Source organism: Neolamprologus brichardi, chromosome 12, assembly GCF_056152115.1.
Source record: "Neolamprologus brichardi isolate AB-2024 chromosome 12, ASM5615211v1, whole genome shotgun sequence".
Taxonomy (NCBI): domain Eukaryota; kingdom Metazoa; phylum Chordata; class Actinopteri; order Cichliformes; family Cichlidae; genus Neolamprologus; species Neolamprologus brichardi.
This window is the reverse complement of record NC_142115.1, coordinates 35,760,330-35,782,043: the sequence shown is the minus strand read 5'-3', so window position 1 is coordinate 35,782,043 and position 21,714 is coordinate 35,760,330. Positions and strand designations below refer to the sequence as shown.

The 21,714-nt window shown below is 40.3% G+C and overlaps 1 protein-coding gene across 3 annotated transcripts in view; it reads left to right on the top strand.

Moving 5' to 3' along the window:
• The first annotated feature begins 10,478 nt into the window (after nucleotides 1–10,478).
• The window catches only part of wdfy3 (WD repeat and FYVE domain containing 3), a 119,884-nt gene continuing 108,648 nt past the window's right edge, over nucleotides 10,479–21,714 (top strand). For all 3 annotated transcript variants that reach the window (XM_087849484.1, XM_087849483.1, XM_087849482.1), the window contains exon 1: nucleotides 10,479–10,790. In XM_087849484.1, the coding sequence (XP_087705610.1) occupies nucleotides 10,762–10,790 (29 nt within the window). In that variant the 5' untranslated portion in view covers nucleotides 10,479–10,761. The remainder of the gene's footprint in view (nucleotides 10,791–21,714) is intronic.

The window sequence follows — 21,714 nt, the reverse complement described above, 5'->3', positions numbered from 1 at the left end:
AAGTTCGTAGCACAAGCTTAAATAAATATGTCTGTTCCCCAGACTGCTCGCTGCAGTTGCTGTCCATGGTGCTGATCAAAAGGATGCAATAATTCTATTGAGGTAAAAAAAAATTCTCAGAAATGTAAAAACAAAAAGCTTTTCAGCCTTAACACATTCGGTGAGTTTAAATAAAAGAGAGGGGAAATTAAATGAATGCGTGTCCATTAAATCCATGCCACCGAGTGTGTTTTTCCTTTTATCCAACAGATGTCAGGATTGTGTTTCAGTTGCGGCCTCGCTCGGGGCCGAGAGGAGGATGCTGTTAGGAGGAAAATCGGCGCTGGGACCTGGCTACATGCTCGGCTTATTTGGATGTTGAGGAAACATGGCGACCGGCGAAAGGAAGGAGAGGGAGCAGCAACCACTTTGGGATTAACGCATCGTTTGAGACATATGGATATACACGGAGTGCCCCGTACCGACTTAATTCACACATTGGAGGTTATCTTCAACGCTCACACCGACGCATTTTGCCACAAACGCTGCTTACTGGTGAGTAGATGGCGGGTACACCAAAGACGCTCTCCTCTCTGGAAGTGGCTAGTTAGCAACTGTGTGCTAGCTGCTTTAGCATGCGAGTTAGCATGGGCTGGAATGTGCATCTCGGCTCAACTACAGTCCGCACCGTTATCGCTGGTGTTAGCATGACAGTGGCAACCTCGGGAAAAATACAACGAACCCGCGGTAACTGTGGAAACACCAGCTGCCATCTTTATTTGCAGTAAAGTTATTGAAGGCCGTACATTTGAAGGAACGTCACCCGTTTAGCTTGACAGTTGAGGTTCAGATAAGCCGACGCTAGTGATCAGCTGGTCGCTAGCTGCATGTTGTGGGCTAGCGTAGCTGCAAACTGAGGGGATTGCTGGTTGGTTGTGTTTTCACTCACTGACGGTGGAGCTGAGTCCTAAAGCAGGACAGATCGCAGCCATTGGAAAACACACAGGAACGCTGGTAATTAAAACGTTCGGGGTACATGTGCAGTATGTCGCTTTGGATAAACGCGTTATTTTTTTTCATTAGAGGTGGCTAAATCGGGTTGCAGTGAGTGTTTCGTGGTAGCTGGTCTTTAAGGGGCAAATTCGCAATGACTGGCAAAGCTATAGCGGTCACATCGTCCTCATTTTACTGTCTGCTCTGCGCCTGATGTGCAGCAGTCACCTGTGTGTGCGCATTGTCCCTGAGTGTATGGCTATCTGCCCGGATGCCTGCACACAAGCTAACCACCTCCCAGCAGGATGGGGCAGAAAACTTGTTTCATGCTGGGGCACTGTGAAAGGTGCGGTATGACATGTACACAAATACACACGATACAGTTAAAAGCTACATAACATCTGCTTGTGACTTGTAAAGAAAACGTGCAGGTTATAAATATTAAAAAATAGCACTGCAGATACATGCCTGTGTGACTGTAGACACAATGAGTCAGAATAGCTAACATATATGGTCCTTTATTCGTTGTGAAGAGTATCAGTAAGTATACAGTAAGACAGACCTGTAAAGTAAACCTTAACTGAAAAGGCCACAGGAGAGCCTGTTTCCAGAAATAAATGAATGGCAGCCACTAGAAATAGCAGTGAATATGTAGAGGTCTGTTATTGCAGTGAACTGGTAAGTGAGCATCATTTGAGTCTAATCAAATCTTAAAAACCTGATTAGTTGAGGTGGCTGTTGATGGCTGTGCTAAACTCAATTTCTGAATTGAGTTTATATCTACATAGACAGCTGTGTGTGAATAAATAACAGTCTCTGTGTTCTAGCATTGGAAGCAGGAAGCCCTGAGTGTATGTCGGTGTTTGTCATGTACTGTATGGTGTGTGTTTTTTCCTCATAAAAGTTAAGTTACCAAGCAAGCAAACTGGCTGTAATTCAGAAATAATACTAGGATAATTCGTCTAATAAGTAGGCTTGGAGGGGTTTGGAAAAATTACTTTATTGGCTTTTGGATCTTGTGTTGACTATTTTTGTGAGTATTTGCTGTGTGCCAGAATAGGCAGCAGGGTTTTTCCTGCATAAAACATTTAGTGCCCCCAACCCCCAAAAGAGGTTTTGGTGTTTACCAACAGGAAACTCACCAGGGCTGCAGTGAAATAGTTTATAACCAATTTGTTTAAGTGTGATTTTCATTTAGTTAACAGTAAAATCACTTTTGTTTAACAAATGGCCCAAAATAACAGGAAAATGGATGGACCTCTGTTAAGTAAGATAACACCGACTGGCTATTTTAAACTATATGTGGACCTCTTGTGCATAGTCACCCCTAAAAGACCTTTTTTTGAGCCAAGAAAAACACTAAAAGCACTGCCGTGCCTTTCAGTGGAGGGAGAAAAGGATACCCAAACATGGGGAGAACTCGCACTCTCCACACAGAAAGGTCCAACCTATGTTTGAATTTAGATCTTTCATGCTGTGAGGCAACCACTGAGCTACTGTGCTGACAGTTGATCAGTTATTCCTTAAAAGTCCTTTACAGACACGTTCTTAAGCCTTACCCGGCAGCTTTTATCACTGCAGTGCAGCTTTCTTTATCGGACTGCTCTGCATAAACACTGCATCACATTGAATAATTTGAAAACTCGAGGCACAGAAACCCGATTGCTGCTAACTGCCAGTAACCGAATTATTCCTTAACTTTGTTCTGTCGATGTGCAAACCCAAACAGTTAGCTACAGCTCTCCCCTAAGTCACCTGAGAATTATTTCTTCTTTATTATTGTTGTTTGGAAAACTTCTTGGACTTTAGTGCTCTCCATGTGATGTAATTGTACTGCCTTTTCCACATATAATACCATTAGTGACACTCATATAGTTTATTTCATCTGTAAGGAGTAGCCCTGTTACTTTTTTTAGCCACAAAAAAGCAAATGGGTTACACTTCTGGGTAGCAATACTGTCACATGCAAATTTCTATGCTGTAAAATACAGCAGCGTTAGCAAGAAGGCTTAGTGGTGTTCTGCCTCCAGTTAGTTAGACCCGGTCTACCAAGCGTTTGTCGAGTTCCCCTTTTGTTGTGATTTACTGAGGTGACTCAAGACCTGCCAGCAGTTGGTGGTGCAGTCTTGACTGTGTAGCCTCCGGGTCTTCCTTTCTTCTGTTTTTCTCTCACGGTGATTCAGGGCTAACAGGCATTGAAACTTTGAACCTTTTATCATTGGTTATCCGGAGTTTCCTCCCCGGGGCTACAACAGGGCTTACTTTGACCTAAATACAATTAGGAAAAAATGAACCCTGTTGGAATTATAAGGATTTCTACATTGATTATTCATAAAATGTGTTCTGATTTTCATCTAAGCCATAATTATACAAACACGGAGACAGCTGTTCTTTTCATGCATTTATTAAACCCAACAGCATACATTTGTCCTCGCTCTGCAGCTGTAGATTGTTGTTGTTTTGCTATTTTGGGGGGTAAGGGAGATTAAGTGGTTAATCCTGTAAGTATTTGATTGTTTGGACAGTGCCTTATGTCTCCCGAATGTCTGCATAAATGCTGGCCTAAATGAATTTATTTACTCATTTACTCTCTGCTTTGCTTGCTTTTATAACCGTCAGCTATTATGAATCATTCCCAAGGATCTGCAATAGATTAACAGTAGTTTTCCAGAGTGATGTGCTCTTGCTGACAGTTTGCTTTGTTCTGGTCATCATCCACACTCTCATAACAAATGGAGATTTTGCTTCAGCTAGCTATTTGTAGTGTAGGAATCCTACTTGGTTTTCCAAAGCTATTCTTGCATTATATATGCGTTATCAGCCCCAATACAGTTTTTACAACTTTTATGTCAGGGTTTTAGGTAAGTAACAGTTATATATTTGGTTGACACCAAGTTATAGTTGACTAAAATTAAAACAAAACAGAGTATGAAAGAAAGAGTCTAGTGAACTAACTGTATATGTTCTTGTGGTGACCCTTTGAGAATAAGGGAGCAGTGGCTTCTGTGTTCAAATTTGTGAGTACAACCAGCACAAAGAAGTCCTACTACAAAGTATTGTTGTCTTTTACAGTTCTGAACATCATAATTACTGTATTACAATCTACCATTATACAAACAAAAACTGACCCTTAAAAATAATTAAATCTTAACTAAAAGCAAGCATTTTGTTTCTCAGCATGGGCATTTGGGCAATGACTGTGCACATAAATACACGTGTCTGCATATATTTAAGACCTTTAAGAGTCATTTTTCCTGGTATTTCTGTCCGTGTAATGGACAAAGTTTACTTTATCCTTGAGTAAATTGAAACCTCGGTAGAGAAGGTGGTGAAAAATCCTTTATTGCATCTCTGATGGTTTTTCTTTTGGAGGAATGTCAAAGGCTCTTTGGTGGATGCAGGACAAACCCTGTAAAACTAAACATAAAGTAAACTGAAACAAGCAAACCCACTCTGGAAGATAACTGAAACTATAGCATTTTTGAGTATTACACCAAAGGTTTAGATTAAACCTAAGCAAAGATCCTAGACTAACAAATCCAATATTACCATTAGAGATTTTATTTTTACCTGCTCACTGCTTTTGTGTGCTGGGATGGGAGCTGTGGGGTGTATTCTGTACTTTGTGAGGCTCTTATTATTGATTAAGTGTAGCCGGGCAGCTGCATTAAAGTCTTGTGGATGATGCAGCTCAAGGCCAATGCTGATTTTCCTCTCAGTGCACCGACTGAGCTTTCTCAGGCCATTCAAATGCATCACACACAAAACAATATGGCCTGAGTGGCTGGTGTGTTAGGCTTGTCGGTATAAGCCCACGTCAAACAACAGACTTAAGTCGCAGCTTACTAGTTGTCATCTTTCATGAGAAGACGCAGCACGCACTAATAAAGCACAAGAGGATCATTCTTAATTAGCACTCAAGGGAAGGGCCTGCACATCCTATTAGTGACACTACACATGTGCTGTGCACATATAGTTTGTGTCTGTTTTGTCTCGCACCATTGCATTACATTAAGTTGATGACATGATAAAACAGAACACTGCAGATTTTTAAAATGTTTAAGGGTTTATTCACCTGTAACTTTGAATCCAGGTGTTTTCAGTCCCATTGTCATAGGTGTAATATTATAGGGACTTTATTATTGTAGGGTCTTAACCTGAGAATATAAAGTGCCTCAAGCCAGTCGTTGTTGTTATTTGGTGTTAAATAAATAAAACTGAATTTTATTGCATTGAATTGAATTAAAATGTTGGTCCTTACCATGCACTCTGCTTTTATAAACATTTGTGAAAGAATGAGTCATTCACTGAATTTGAAAGGTGGTTCTGTAAAAAGATGCCACAACAAGACAGTTTGCGAAGGTTCTCATCTCATTTTAATTCCACAGCCAACTGTAAGTGGTGGTAGGTGACCCAGTGCTTAAGTTCATAGAATTTATTTTCAGTCAGTCAGATAAACCACAATCACCTCACTTACTAGTCTACACAGCTGTTAATCCACAGCTGAAAATGTGCCCCTAATAAAATAACTATTTACTTCTGTTTGAGTAGTGTTGAGGGGGAAAAAAGGCCAGCTGTTTTATAAATCGGTGAACCTTTTATTAAAGTAGAACTATAAAAGTGTACTTCCTCAAAAATGGGCTGAGGGCTACAGAAAATCAGAGTATATAAAGAGACTGTCTTACTTTTCATTTATGGTCTTTTCATCTATTTATAATATGAACATTACCGTAGCTTATGAATTGATAAATAAGTGTTTCAACTCTTCCGTAAATAATAAAAAAAGGAACCACCTCTATTATTGGTAAATGCCATGTAACCATAGATTGTATGGAAAATAGATGCACCCACTGTGACCTCACCCACTGGTTTTGGACTTCTGCCATAGTGACAGCAGTAGGGATGGGTACTGGTATCCGGTGCCATGATGGCACCGGTTCTGACATAAACGGTAGTAACCAGACCGAAAAGCAGCGCACATTTCGGTGCTTTTTTTTTCCTGAGCTGTGATACACTTTAGATTCTAGCCAATCATTTTACGTTTCCGAGGATAGTAGGCGGGCCCAGCTACGTACGTTCTTTTAGAGCAGAGCTACAGATTAAAAATGCCCAAGGCGAAGCGGTCAAAGTCTGGCTGTACTTCACAGCAAAATATGCAAACTCAGCAGCTGCAACAAGTGCTTTAAGGTGATACTGCGATGCTGTCAAAGGAGGTAACTCCTAAAATCCGATGAAACACCTGGCGACGCATAGCGTTTTTTTAAAAGCTGAGAAATGCGCCGTATTTGATAGCTTGCTGCGAGACCTCACACCGAGCACATCTACTGCGGGTGTGGTGCCTGTTAGCGACCCGGAGTTAGCAACATCCCCCAAAAACCCGAAGAGTAGAGTCCTGGCCCCTAGCCCTGCCAGTGTAGCAGAAATGATGATGATGCAGCAGCAGCCGTTCTTCTCTGCGTGAGTAGCTTAATGTTGTTCGTGTGTAATTTACGTTGAGTAGGCTAACCACGTTATTACATTAATGCATGTAAGGTGAACTAGCAAACACCGTCGTAGCTACATGCGGCTGTCTTCTTGTTTGATGGCAGATACTCTCGTCACCCTGGCCAAAAAGGCTAAAATGACCAAAGAAACAGTGGAAAACAGTTAAACATGAGAGGTTTTTGGACAACGTTTGTGTTTTTTCCATTGATTAAGCACTGCTTCCAGCCAAGAATGATACCATATATGCCCCATAGCTGCAGAAAAGGCTAACATTGTTATCTTTCTTTTTTAGTTTTATCCCTACACATATTATATGAAATAAGTGGTTATTTTTTATGACCTGAAGCTGCTTATGTCAGCCACAGAGTTGGATATTGATGATATATGAGATTGGAGTAATGCCTTATATACAGTCCGCTGTTTTATTGGACAGACTGAAGGAGAGAGATTTCCACAGGTCTTTTTATCACCACAGTTTAATTGGCTGTAATTTTCATGGCCCACACTCTGTCTGTAACTGCATGGCAGTAACAGTTTGGACTCAAGATGATCTTAAATGTTGGTGCTGTTGTATGTGATTGATGATTATTAGTGGTGCTCACTGAAGCTATAATAAAATGTTGGATTATATTCTCGCTTTTGATTCATACGAAAACGAAAATCTCACAGCAACTGCAGAGTGATTGGAGTTGGTGCAGATCTCTTAAGGTTTTTAACACAACAGGTCGCACAGTTAAGCCACTGCTAGCATACATTTCTTTTTTCTTTCATTTAACCTTGGAAGTGTGATGTTGTATAGCAGGTTTCGTTCAGTGAGGTGGATCTGTGATCCGTTTCCCCTGCTAGACTCGTTTCAGTATGATCCCGTCCTTCCCTGCTGGAAGTCACATTTCACCATCTTCTTAGTGAAGCATTAATGTCTCTAGCTGTCACCATGCTCCATTACAGTCTCTTGTAGAGGTTTCTGAACTTTTCAAGGCCGATTTTCAGGTCAGGAAATTCCCATAATTACTGCAGTTAAACAGCTGTGATGTGAATCTCAGTGTGCCATACTAATTCTGCAGGACTGAAACTAATGGCAATTTTCACTGTCAATTAATTTGACATTTATCTCCTCATGTTGTCTATTAAGCCACAGGACATTGTGGAAAAATGTTTCAATTGATAATTTGGAGTTTTAAAAAAAGCTAATTTTTTCTTAACCCAAAGATATTCAATTTACAGTTTCAAAAAAGGAAGAAAAATCTCAGGTTTAAGAAGCTTGTGTCATAAAAAATGTGGTATTTTATTTTGATAATAGATTTAAGGAAATTATTAACCACCAAGCATTTTCCTGGAGACTAATTTACTGGTCCTTTAAGTTGGAGGAAAAAAAATCACATTACTCAACTAGTGTAGTTCATTGCTCATATATTTAAAAGTCATTCTTCAGTAAATGTTGCTGAAATACTTGACAGCTTGCACCATACACAACATTGCATGCACACGATGTCAGCAAAGGATGTATTTTAATTTTTTTAAATAGATATCCTGCCCAGTGCAACAGTTCGTCAGCATAATCGATGAGGTCGACTATAAAAATTCGTTGCCGCATAATTAAACTACAGGACACTATGGGGCAATCTCGCCTAGGGCTGTGCGATATGACCAAAATCTCATATCCCGATATAAGAATTCTATCGTCCGATAACGATATAAATCACAAAAATTTAAAATTTTCTGTAAATTCTGAGAATCTCGGGCAGCTCGACTTGCGTGAAGTGTTTCCAGCTGCGCGTCCTTTACCTGGAGTCGAGTGTTTTAACCGATGCATGAAACGACACATTTTTAGACATAAGTTGTAACGGCCGCAGTTTTCTTTGTATTTATTACACGGCGTGCTGTGGGGAAAAGCCTGTTCTAACGTTTGAGTCTAAGGTTTATTTTTCAGCACCTGGCGGCTCTTTTTTGCTTCTCATCCGTAAATAATCTGCTCTTTCACGTGATTCAGTTTATTTTGAAAGGTCTCAACAGGATCTTGAGCTTTATTGTGAAAGGTTTATGTGGAAGATAAACAAGCGGACACGCGAAGGTGTTACCGTCGCTGTTGCTAACGACAACGCATAAAAACAGGCGCTTGTCCGTCCGTAGTGTGGTTATATTAAATATAAGAGAAAGACAGAACTTTAAGAAATTAATATAGCCACTACAGTGACCATCAAAACGATGAAAAAATATTGCCGTAAACGGCTTATTTTGCGACACCACGAAACAAACGATAGCGTAAAATGAAACGATAGACGCTTTTATATTGTCATCCGATATATATCGTTATGTCAAACAGCCCTATACTCTCGCCTGTATTGTCTGCCAAGACTGCACTCAGTGCTAAGAAGAAGAACGCAGCATGAACGGCAAAACAGCGGGACGATAAAAAATGGAAATGGAGATTTGAAAAGATGTATTTTTGATTTCATTTAAAGCTTTATTTGAATGGACAGAAGCGATTTTAGTTTCCTATTTGCACATTCATTTTAAACTCCTACCAGCACTTGTAACTTGTATTACCTGCAATCTTTATTTATTTCATTTTTATTCTGATTGTCCTATTAAGTAATGCTAAAAATACATTTGATTATTATTATTTGATTCATATGTTTCTTGGGTCATTACTTTTATTTGCTGTGAGACTATGTAAACAGGGTGATATTCCATGTTGGGCAGACTTGAGCAGGAGGTTTGCACATAGGAATCAGAGATAAGAGTTATTGAAATAATTGTTGACTAATCAAAGAAAAATTGTCTAATTAGTTGACTATAAGAATAATCTTTAGTTATAACTAATAGCTAATATTGAAGCAGAAAGCTGGACTGATAGACAGCACAGAGGCACGTATCATGGCAGCACAGGAACAAGCTCCAAACACAAGATCAGTAGAGGCTGGGGTCTGCCACACCAGGCCAGGTGCAAAGATGCCCCTGAGACAATCCAGCACCTAACAACAGGGTGCAAGATGCTAGCAAGCAGGGATGCATGAATGCCATAACCAAGTGGTCAGCATAGTGTACCGGAACGTCGTGCTAGGTGTGAACTGGAAGTCCCAAAGTCAAAATGAGAGACACTTCCTTTGGTGGTGGAGAATAACCAAATCTTGATAGTGTGGGGATTCCATATACAGATGGACAAACTGGTGATGGCTAACCAACTGGACATAGTAGTGGTGGAAAAGCAGCGGCAGAAGGCCGTAGTGATAGATGTAGCTATACCGAGTGATAGCAACATCAGGAAGAAGGAACACAAGAAGCTTGAGAAATACAAGCCCTGGGAGAGGAGCTATAGAAGATATGTAGAGTGAAGGCAGTGGTCTCAGTCGTAATCGGAGAACTAGGAATACCAAAGCTACTGTGCAGGACCCTCAATAACAACAACGCTGTTGGCTAACATGTTTGATGTTTTATTGTTGGGTGGCTCTTTGGGGGCAAAAATGGGATAACCAATATCTTTATCATTACATTATTCCTGCATAGATTTATGTTCAGGGAAGTTAGACTGCCCAGTCTCCTTACAGTGTGTATGTGGGATTTCCAGTGCTGACTAGTGAGGAAAGCATTGTTTAAACACCTAGTCACACACATTCCTATTAACCACTAAATGATTAAAATAGCAGTCTTTTTTTTAATAATTTTAGCCCTTTTCTGTTTTTAAGAACATTATCAGGTATTAATATTTCAGTTGCCTCCTACAAACCCTTTGGTGTGACACATGTAGATTAATTGAGATGCTTTTTTCATTCCCTGTTCTTGTCCCCGAAAGCACACCACATATTAATGCAAAGTTAATGTGAGCTGTCGGAGCTTGGATGTACAGGATGGCGACTGAAATGGCCAGAAAATGAATTTTTAATGATGCTCACTGCTGTGAGTTCTGCCTCCCACTCCTCCTCCCCGTTTCTTGTGGTAATGGTATGTTCCTGTCGTCGTTGAGGCCAAAGCCCGCCCTCCTTTCCTCCCCTCCTCTTTCTCCAAAGCCCTGTACACCCCACCCGGTGTCAGGGGGGGATCAGCTGTGCCAGTCCCGGCAGACCACACACACACACATACACACACACAGTGCTGACTGGCGAACAAAGCCACTGGTACTGCCAATAAAGGCGAGCCATGCCTCCGCGCTTCTCCTCTCCTCTCCTTACGCTGCTGTGAGGGGAAGGCATGACACCATTGCCATCGCCTCTCTGTTTCAGGAAGACACTGTTGTTGGGAGGAAGAGCGGCTGGTCTTTGGCTTACGGTGGAATATTCTTGTCTCTTCTTCTGTTGATGAGTTGAGATGCTGGCGGAGCGCAGAGAGAATAGCAGGTAGGGAAAATCAGAGCTGGGTGCTGAGCTCGTTTCCGCAGCGACCAGGGGTTTGTTTACTGTTCACTGGTAAAAGCCTGACCTTGGTGGATATAGTATGTTTATCGATGTTATTGATCTAAAATAACTGCCTCTCGGTGTCGGTGACTGTTTCACGACGTTTGACGATTAAGCTTCGATTACAGAGATTGTCACCATCGAGCAGTTACAGCATCTCCTACTGTTGCATCTTTATTGTAAGAATATATCCCGATGTGGTCAAAGCAATCATGGGCCAAACCCAAACGAAGCAAATGTGTGACTTAGCAAAAGGTATGTGTAAAATGCCGAAAGATGTCATTAGATAATGTTCTTCTGAAGAGTGTTAATAAATTTAAAGTTTAAAGAAAAATATCACAAATGCCCAACACTATAAAAAGATGGTAGCCTTCAATAATTGTTACACTTTCAATTAATAAAATGACATGGATGACACTTATACTGTAGGTTGTAGGTAGGCTAAGTTAAACCATTTTTCTCAGGAAATATAATCACAATAATTCTGGACACTATTGGGATCTTGCATAACACGATAATTTGTAGACTTGGGGGCAAATAGATTTATGCAATGTGGAAAAAACAAACGTGGACTTTAAATTGTAATTAAGCTGAAAGGAAGAACAAAAGAAATACAAACCAAGTTAAATATGCCACAGACTGTTGGAGAGTGTATTTGGATTATTGTATAGCAGCACAAGTAGTGTTGGTTGCTAATTGACAAAATCAAATATAGCTTGATAATTGTCCTGGTTATCTTGTTTTAATAATAGTCGGAAACCAAAACTGTTCATAAGTCAGGAAGATTGATATTAGACATCAGGAAGCAGAAATGAAGGTTGGCCATTTTAAAAAATCTAATTCGATGTCAGGCCAGCAAACAGTGATTTGTGTGTGTACCCGTTATATTTAGCACTCATATGAAGGATACCTTATAACCTCTGATTAAACAAACACACAGGGATAACAGATGTTATTAAATAATTAAGGTAGTGCAGCTAGTGTCCCTTTATAGCTTGGTAGCTCAAAATGTTGTTGGTTTTGAGCTAACAATCTCAAATGTGTAAATATACAAGACTTAAAGCTAATTCCTTCTTTATACGTTTTATATTTGCACTGTTATCATATTAGTACTCGGACTCTATGGCCCTACATGATGAGAATCTCTGCAGGTCTCTGTGTACAACTCTCAACTCAAGCTCAACACAACCAAAATGAAGGCGGCACTTAAAGTCGACATAAGAGTGCACAGATCCAACCGTGATTTTCTGTTGCTCCTCGCTTTGAGTTGATAGGATGATTATTTATGCGATAGAATTCTCAAGAATATAGACCACCAACAAAATGTAAAGCATATGAAAAAATCCCCTGAGAGTTAATGAGTATATTCTTCCACTCACCCAGTCCCAGTCTGCACACTGCATATTTTTGGCTTGTTTTTAAGATTATATGTAGTTTGAATATATTTACATGAGATGTTTAAAGCTATTTAAAACTCACATTTTATAGTCTGTTCTTTCTCTTACTAAACATAACTGAGTAGGAATGGCTTACGCAAAATCAAAGCTGCAAAATTATGATATGATAAAATGTACTTGTGCTGTTTGAAGATGAAGTCGCAAAGATGCCTTAAGGTTTGCTCTGGGGCTGTCGTTGATTGTCATTGTCATTTTAAATGGAGACTATAATGCCTTGTTGTTCATGGTGCAAATATATGCAGATATATTGTATCACAATGTTACCATACAACTATATGTTTTACCATTGATATTTAAAATGTAATTGACTCCAGAAGTCACCCTCCTGTACCTAATATTGTGTAATTATATAATTGACAGGCAGCAATTTGTGTGAGGCCTGCTAGTTGTCATGGATACCATTCAGCCATCCAGCTAACACACTACTGAAATGTGGTGGCACTCTTCGAGCGCATGAAAAGTGTGGCGCTCACATTTTTGAGAAATAAATCGGTATTTTTTGTCAAGGATACGCGACAGCCGCTGTGCTTTCAAATCGACCGATGGACGAGGCACAAGTAGAACTGTAAGACTAATTATGTGATATTAGTCTGCGATGACAACTGTCCAGGCGTTGTTTAGTGCAGGACTGAATAGATGCCCATTTTAGATGCAGTTAACTGTGGTCATGACCAGACATGTTCAGCATGAGATCATTTCCTGCTCCTCTGTCTCGTGTTACAAGTCAGGCAACATTGACTTGGTGACAAAAACATGTTGCACTAGTTCGAAACTGCTTTGTTTTGTGGTCATGTTTTCACACACGACAGAGGCGTGTACGAGAGCAGAGTCAGATTCGACATTACCCAGTCTTTAACCTCCCAGCATCCCAGTGTAAAGCCTGCGTGATGCTGCATAGCACTGACGTGCGAAGAGCTCGGCTGATAGTCCGACGCATTTACTGCTAGCAAGTGGGCGTCATCTGTGCTGCCTCCTGCCTTCTGCAGGCAGCTCCCTCATTTAAGCTACACAACATGTTTCCAGTACTTAAACATACCTGAAGTAAATTTGCTCTAGAAAATATCTCACCCTGATTTTCCCAGAATTGTCCAAGTTGATGTCTGAAAATGACTCGAGTTGCTTAAAATCGGTTTGTAATAGTTCTGATTAAAATATGTGAAGGTGTCAGAAAATGTTTGTTCCCCTCTAGTGGATTTGTTTCCCATAAATAGCTGCGTTTCTGTGTGTCACCATGGCTGGCAGAGGAGACGGTTAATCACCCTCAGTCCAAATTTACCAGCATTTGGCAGGGAGGTGGTGTGAACTCACTACCCTGCCTACATAGCCTTTTACTTTCTCCAAATTTGCATTTCCTTTTACAAGTTTGTGTTTTATCTCACTCCTGTCAAACCATTTTTTCTCTGTCAGCCAGGAGACATTTCTGAGATTACATCACCTTCTCCAGAGGAACAACCACACAAGCCTTTGAAGAGTTGGGCTTTTCCAGGGCATTGGCTGCCTTCATCTCCCAGGAGTTGTTGCTAACTCTGGGAGACGTTCATTGAAGCTGGCATCCGCTTAAAGAGAATGCTTTGAAAAATACTGGAGGGCCAAGCTCAGTTCCCCTCCACAGAAGAGTTGACATTCCATTGATGCCATTGACTCATTGTCTTTGCTTCAGCAGAGACGAGATGCGGTTTGATGCGTTTTTCCCCTAGTTTAAACAGTCCTATCTGTGCCGTTAGAATAAAATGATCAGAGATACATCCATTTTTTCCCTTTCTAGTAATCCAAAAAAAGCACTTTCGAGCTGTTAATTCCTGATGGTCCTTCGGTTCTCTAATCCCCTTTAATAGTGCGACCTTTATCCTCCATTTTCTGTCACCTCTCCCCAAGGCTAATTAAGTATGCAGGGTTTGTGTGATTGCATAGGTCAGCTGCTGACTTTCAGTTGCATGCTAGGGCAGAGAGACGAGTAACAGGTTGGCATGATCTTAACATATCTTTATGTTGGAGTATGAAAAGGAAATCTGTGCAACAGACAGAGCTGGTAAACGAACGGCAGTGTCTGAGAAAACAGCAGCATCATGTAGAAAACTGTGCAAGGAATCTAAATTGCCTGATCTAAGAGTTCAGTCACCCTGAACCAGCCACCTACAGGAGGCTGCAGGCAGTTCTTCCCTCATAACACACTGTGGATCAGCAGATAAGACCGATTCATTTTCGTACAAAGATAAGAGGTTTGAAAGGTGGTGGCTGTTTTAGAAGCCTAAATTACAAATGGATTTAGAGACAAAAGGGAAGAAAAAAACACACTTCCTTAACAAAGTTGATTTCGAAGTCATCAAAAACTGAACCAAAGTAAGAGAAAACTATGGATTTTCTATAAAAAGTGCCACAGTGGCATTCAAGTATTGATGACATGGCTTTCCTGTTGAGCTGATATTTTTGCAACTCAGTTATCCACACACTGGAGTAAATTAGAAGAGGGGCCGATTTAATACTCTCCTTTGGTTCATTGTAAACATGCTTGGCCATGTATGCATGAATCATTTTGTTACATGCTGAGACTATCAGACGTATGCATAACCCCATATGCTGTTTGGAGCATTGGAACCTTTGTTTTCATAGAAGAGTCACCTTTCCTCAGAGCTTTTGGAGGTTGACCCAAACCAAAAGTTACCTTAAAGAGGTGTAACTAATTTGTAGTAAAACTACACAAAGACACCCATTTGTGCACCTAAATCTGTTTTCAGTGTGTTATATGTTTAGTGCAGTGCAGAAAGGGAGGTTCTAACAGAGCTCTACGTGATGGTCTGTGGTTTCATGACGCTCACTGCTTACCAAGGAGGTGGAGTGAGATGTAATCCTACATTTGTCTGCTGATTACTGCCTTGCCTTTTGTTGATTTTCCAGCTCAGCCTTATGCTGAGTCGTATGACATGTGTTTGCCCCAGTTTGTGGTCCCGGCCCTGCTGCTCTCCGACTCTACCATTCTCACAGCCCTCGTGTCTGCTTCAGTGACTCTCTGTTTCACTGGGCCCTGAACAGCAGTGCTAACAGTCAGCATTGTTCTGAAATAAATGCTGCCTTTGATCAAGGATACGTTACAGTACAAAAATAGATGAGCTATTTCATCCTGTATACGACTGAGACAATAACTTTCTTAACATTTTGAATTAATTTTATTTTAACATAGTTCTGACAAAAGTAATTATTTAAACTGTATCAAATATATTTTTTATATCTTTTTAAGGACCATACTGGTTGTGAAACCAGTCAAGTTATTTGAACAATGACATCCTCATGACACTAGCTCATAAGGAAGTATCTTGGATCCTCTAAACTAGGGAAATCTTTTGGGAAGCGAACCAATTTTCATTTTCACTTTGCTTGTGATAACTTGGTACATCTGGATAGATAAATAAGTGATCTATCAATGGGCTTAGGGCTGTGCGATATGACCAAAATCTCATATCCCGATATAAGACATCTATCGTCCGATAACGATATAAATCACAAGATTTTTACATTTTCTGTAAATTCTGAGAATCTCGGGCAGCTCGACTTGCGGGAAGTGTTTCCAGCTGCGCGTCGTGTAGCTGGAGTCGAGTGTTTTAACCGATGCATGAAACGATACATTTTTAGACATAAGTTGTAACGGCGCCGTTTTCTTTGAGTATTTATTACACGGCGTGCTGTGGGGAAAAGCCTGTTCTAACGTTTGAGTCTAAGGTTTATTCTTTTTTTTAGCACCTGGCGGCTCTTTTTTAATTCTCATCCGTAAATAATCTGCATGCTCTTTTACGTGAGTCAGTTTATTTTGAAAAGTCTCAACAGGATCTTGAGCTTTATTGTGAAAGGTTTATGTGGAAGATAAACAAGAAGACACGCGAAGGTGTTACCATCGCTGTTGCTAACGACAACGCATAAAAACAGGCGCTTGTCCGTCCGTAGTGTGGTTATATTAAATATAAGAGAAAGAGAGAACTTTAAGAAATTAATATAGCCACTACAGTGACCATCAAAACGATGAGAAAATATTGCCGTAAACAGCTTATTTTGCTACACCACGAAACAAACGATAGCGTAAAATGAAACGATAGACTTTTTTATATCGTTATCCGATTTAAATATATAGCGACAGGCACTATGAAGTGCCTGAAAAAGACTTTCTCTGGTTTTTGAGGCGCTGCTGCTTAAATCTCTCAGCTTTAAACAACAACTGAGGAAGCTGGCCTACTGGACCAACCCACTTCTGCTTTTGGATTCTCGATTTCTAACATCCAGCAAGAATTTTTTTTTTCTTGCCTGTCAGCTTTTCAACAGACTTGCCTGTGGCTCAGCCGGAGTTTCCATTCTAGCCAGCAGCTGAAGACGGGCTTTTCTGCTGATGCTGCCGAAGCTACGTTGATCACTTTATAACCCCACTGCTGGCGTGTTTCTCTTGGCCAAGTGTATTGTGTGGATATGTGACTTTTTCCTCAAAGCCTTCACTTTTATATGTGCTTGGCTGCTCTATACTTCCAAAGGCCTGCCCATCCATTCAGTGGAGTTAGTGTTATTTATGATAAGGTCTTGCTTGTGGGTTGTCTATGGAGTGGTGTAAATGAGAAGCAATGACCAGCTTTATGTGTGTCATCACAGAAAGGGGAAGGATGTTAGCAGTAGAAAGGAAGGAACTGGATAGGCTGCAGTGCAGAGTTTATGCCACTTATCTGGGTTATGGCATATACTCATAATAAAAGTAATCAACTTTAACCTCAGTAAACATAATCTTTGGAAGATGAACCATGGCTGCTGTAATTGACTTTGGTTTCCTGCCAAAGATTTCAAAAGATATTCAGCTGTTAGTGTTAAATAGTGCATTGCAGTTTTCAGTAACCTGAACACAAAATAGTTTTGCTTTTCCACCCCAGACTACAACAGGAAATGGCTTAATTTTCCCTCTCGAAGAAACCTGACCTAGAAAGAAAATCTTCTAGGTCAACTTAAACCATATCTGATTATGACAGTTCACTCTGATAACAACTTTATGGTGTCATTCGTTAATCATGACTCAGTATTGGCACATATCACAGCAAAAAAAAAACCCCAAAAATAAAAAAAATCAGATTATTCACTGACACAGAACCAGTTGAATCCCAATCCCTGTGTGTCTGGTCTGTATTGGAGAGTCTTTCTATTTTTACCAGCCACTATACCACAGGAGGCATTGCTTTTATCTGTGTGTGTGTTTGTGTTTCATCGAGGTTAAATGATGTCCTGGAGAAACTCACTGCAGCACGAACTACTGCAAAGGTGGATTCGAGTACTTTCGCATTTTGTCTGAGGACAGATTTAGTAAACATCAGAGCGCAGCTGTCATTACATTTAACAGGTGTCTAGGTGAGTACAAAATTGAGTTTGAAGATTTGGTTGGCCTGTGTCACAACTACTAAATGCTCACTGAATAATGTAGGGCTGCTCGACGCTAGCAAAAGTCCACATCACTGTTATTTTGTCAATATTGTAATCCCAGGGAGGGATAACTCTACGTTATCTCATACAGGCAGAGCCAGTGGTCAGTGAGAGCTGAGTATATTGCAGCCAACACAGGGTGTATTGCAAATGTCAAATCGTGAGCCTTTCAGGTCTTGTCTTCTTTGATCTCCATCATGTGCAAACATTTTACCTGTGTGAGGTTATTTTCTCTGGACATTTTCAGAGGATGAGGCCCAAAGCACTGATGTGAGAACTAATTGTGTGACTCAAAGCTGGACTGCAGGATTGGTTGTAATTTCTTTTGATTTCTTACTGCTTCTTCTTTTTTTTTTCAGACCATTCAGGTTGAGTGACGTTAAAGATGGCAACGTATATTTATTTTTAATGTTTAATCAGATGACTCCTGATGTCGTGAATGGTTACGTTTCCTGTGTACACACTCTGCACAGGGGCAGGGGTATTGCTCAAAATTTTTAGTGTGCAAATGTGGAAGTGGAAGATAAAATATAACTTAAAGAATTGCATTAAGTCGTTCCTGTAGTGGGTGATGAGGTTATTTGTGCTCAGTCTGTGTGCCCAGATTGCCATCAGCAGTGAAACTGAGCTGTTCATGTTGGACAACAAACACAGGAAGCAGACGAGACATCACATCTATGCAGATGGGGAGTATATGCTAAAATACTAGCTAGTGCATTATAACAAATCTGTGCTAATCCAGTCGATCTTAATCTTTATTTTGATCTACCAAAGAGCCAAAAAGGCTCTTTATTGTAATTACTGCCAATCATTAGTAATGCAACTTGAATGAAATTAAAGTAAATATTGTCATGATTGCATCAGCAAACTCTGAACACACAAATGATATTTAGTGACATTTGTCTCAGTGTCAGCAAACCATCAACAGTGGCTTTACAGTGCTGCACCTGTGATGTCAGCCTCACCACCGCGGTGTTTTGAAACCAAATACAATGAGAAAACGATTGTGAAAAAGCACGCTCATCGCCAAACAATTTGTTGATTACGAGTTGTTAACCAATGAAAATACCCTGGATAATCTGTTTTTATGTAACTTACAGTGACCAAAATCTACAAAATGAACCTAATGTTTTATTCATGAAGACATCAGTGACCAGGAAAGTTTTTACTGAGGAATGTTTTCCCATAATTCCTTTTGCAACCACAGATACTCGCCCTTAGCTGCCGTTAAAAAGAATGCAGACTTACGACACTTGGACACTGGCTTCACTTCTCAGACTCGTCTATGGACTCGCCCCACAGTTTGAAAACCACTGTGCCAATCGGCATCCTGTGTTAGGTATATTTTTGATGTTTGAGTTGTTGTGACATGCAGTTATATTTCTGGGAAGGTGCAAGACTAGCTCAGACAGGTGTCCTTATTAAGGGGAACCTGCATTTCACAACAGATTCCTTTGATTCAGAATCTATCAGAATGTAACTCGCGGTTGGTGAAATAGATGCTTGACGTCTGAAAGGTTAAAGGGTTCCCCTGGTGTTTGAGGTTAAGGGGTTCAGTCCTTTTGAGACTGTGCGAGCTATAACTGTATGTACTTGCTCACGGACGGTGTCAGGCACTCGAGATAAAAGTGTACCAAATGGAGGATGTTAAATGGAATTGGAGTTTAAGTGTGAGTTCACGCAGAGGGCAGCCCTGCTGTGTGGGTAAAATGAGTTACTAAAGCCTTCAGTCTTGAGTAATTTGGTTAGTGCCGCAGATGCCATGTTTCTGTAAATCAGACGGCAAGCTTCTTTGTAGCTCTCTGCTTCTGCCATTATGTTGCTCTTCATGTTCTTGCTGTCTTTCGTGACAGTCGTTAAAGGAGACGGATTCTGGGAAAGGAGATGCGTTGTTTAGATGCAAGAAGAAAGCACTTAATAGAGGACAGACATCTGGGGACACATAAGCTTACTTAACCCTTATAGTCAACATTGTACTGTGGTATAGTGCATATAATTATACGGTGGCTAGATTAGGGATCAAGGTGTTATCAGTTGGTAAAAGGTCACTGATGTTGCATAGAAACTATTATCTATTAATCTGGAGATGAGCTTTGATTTTGGGGGTAGATATATGTCCAGAAGTCAGCGTTTTTCCTTTGTCACCAATAAATAGATGTATGGACTGACTGATAGTCACGTGGAACACCTGATGTAGAAATGATGACCCTCGTCATACATGATTTGTATGTATGACGAGGGAACAAGAAGGGAACAGATTGTTTTCTGAAAGAAAGGAAATGAACAGAGCTGAGAGCGAGGAGGAACATCCTCCGTCACATTATTCCAAATCAGCTGTTTTGGCATGCAGTCAAGCCTACTGTCTGCTTTATAAATACCCTAATATCCCTGTAGTACCAGCATTTGTGATATCACAACAATGGAATCAAATTTATATACAGAGAAGCTTGCCAAAAGTGAATTAGCCAGCTCCTGGGGGCTTTTACCTTGAGTCTCGCTGGTTTGAATTCAGATTTCTTTAGAATTGAAAATAAGTGGTTGAGATGGCGAATAAAGCAATAAGCCCAATAATATTCCTGACTTTAAAAGTTTAGTTTGGGAAGACAGTCGTCAGTTATCTTTACCTTGTCTCTCACTGTTTGAATCAAACAAAATTTGAATTGTAAACTGAGCGAGCAGCTTGTAGGATTCATTGGCAAATGTGACAGCACCAGAGTCACACAAATATTTGGTTGTAACCAGAACTATTTTTATGCATACGTCTCAAAAATGGCAAGAAAAACACAACACAGTGAACTAATAATAATGATAACAATAATAAAACCGAATTTGATGGTAGTGATGATACAAACTAAAGCCCCTTTTCTACAAAGTTCCCCTCAAGTCAATTTCTCTGTCTTTCTCTGGCCTTGGACCAACAATTCAAATAAATTTGGTGAAATTTTCCAGTATTTTCAATTTTATGTTTATGCTGTTATCAGTGCCAAGATGTAATCCATCTAATGATGAGGCTTTGATGGTGCAAGACATAAGAAACCCACACAGTGACGTCTGCAGCAGCGGTAGATTTTTGGGTTGTAACTGAAGGGCAGAGGATATTTCCTGAGTGTCTGAGAGTAATTCGGTGTGAGGAGTCTGCTGGGAAAAGGACGGACTACATGCTAAACTGCCAGGTCTCTTCCTTGTTGATGGGTCTTTCTGCAAGAGCTGTGACTTAAGTGCCAGAGCTTTTTTTTTGTCATTCATAGAGTGTGTGTTCAAATCAGTGTTTTTAAGCTACAACTGATGTGACACTCAACCCTAACATGACTCCAGTGGTCAGAACAGGTGTGCTGTTGTTGTCAATATAACGGATGTGTTATATAATTAATTGAAAGTGAGCCTTGTGTATAATGACAGAAACAAAGGAGGGAAGTGAAAGGTCCAGATTTTATTTCTCCCATATCCTACTTACATTTTCCTGTTATTTCTGCCCATTTGATGAAGGTAACTTCATTATGGTAGGCCAAGCTTGTTGAAAATATAACTTTATTTCAGTGCTGGTGATTTTTCTTTTGGAAGAGGAAAACAAACCCCCTTTCTTTTCTGTAGAAAAAAGAAAAAACTCTCTTTCAAGCACCACTGTTGGTGTGCTCATAATCAAGGCAGTGCATGAAAAGAAAGCTTCTGTTTGAGGTTGACGAGCAACTTTCTCGCAGTCGTCTGAGCTGTTGATTCTGTTTTTATCACCAGATATTTATCTGTCGTACGTAGGCTTTGCAGCCCTGTGATATCTCCTAGCAACCATTTCAAATAGTCTGGAGAGAAGCTGACATGTGGAACAAATTGCTAAATATATATCAACTACGATGATCAGTCACAGATGCTAATCTGTTGTTTTATTTCTTAACTTGCAGTTCAAAGTGAATGACTGAATCGGTGACCTGAATTTGGGCCATACAGCCTCTGCTTCACTGCAGTAACAGCTTGTA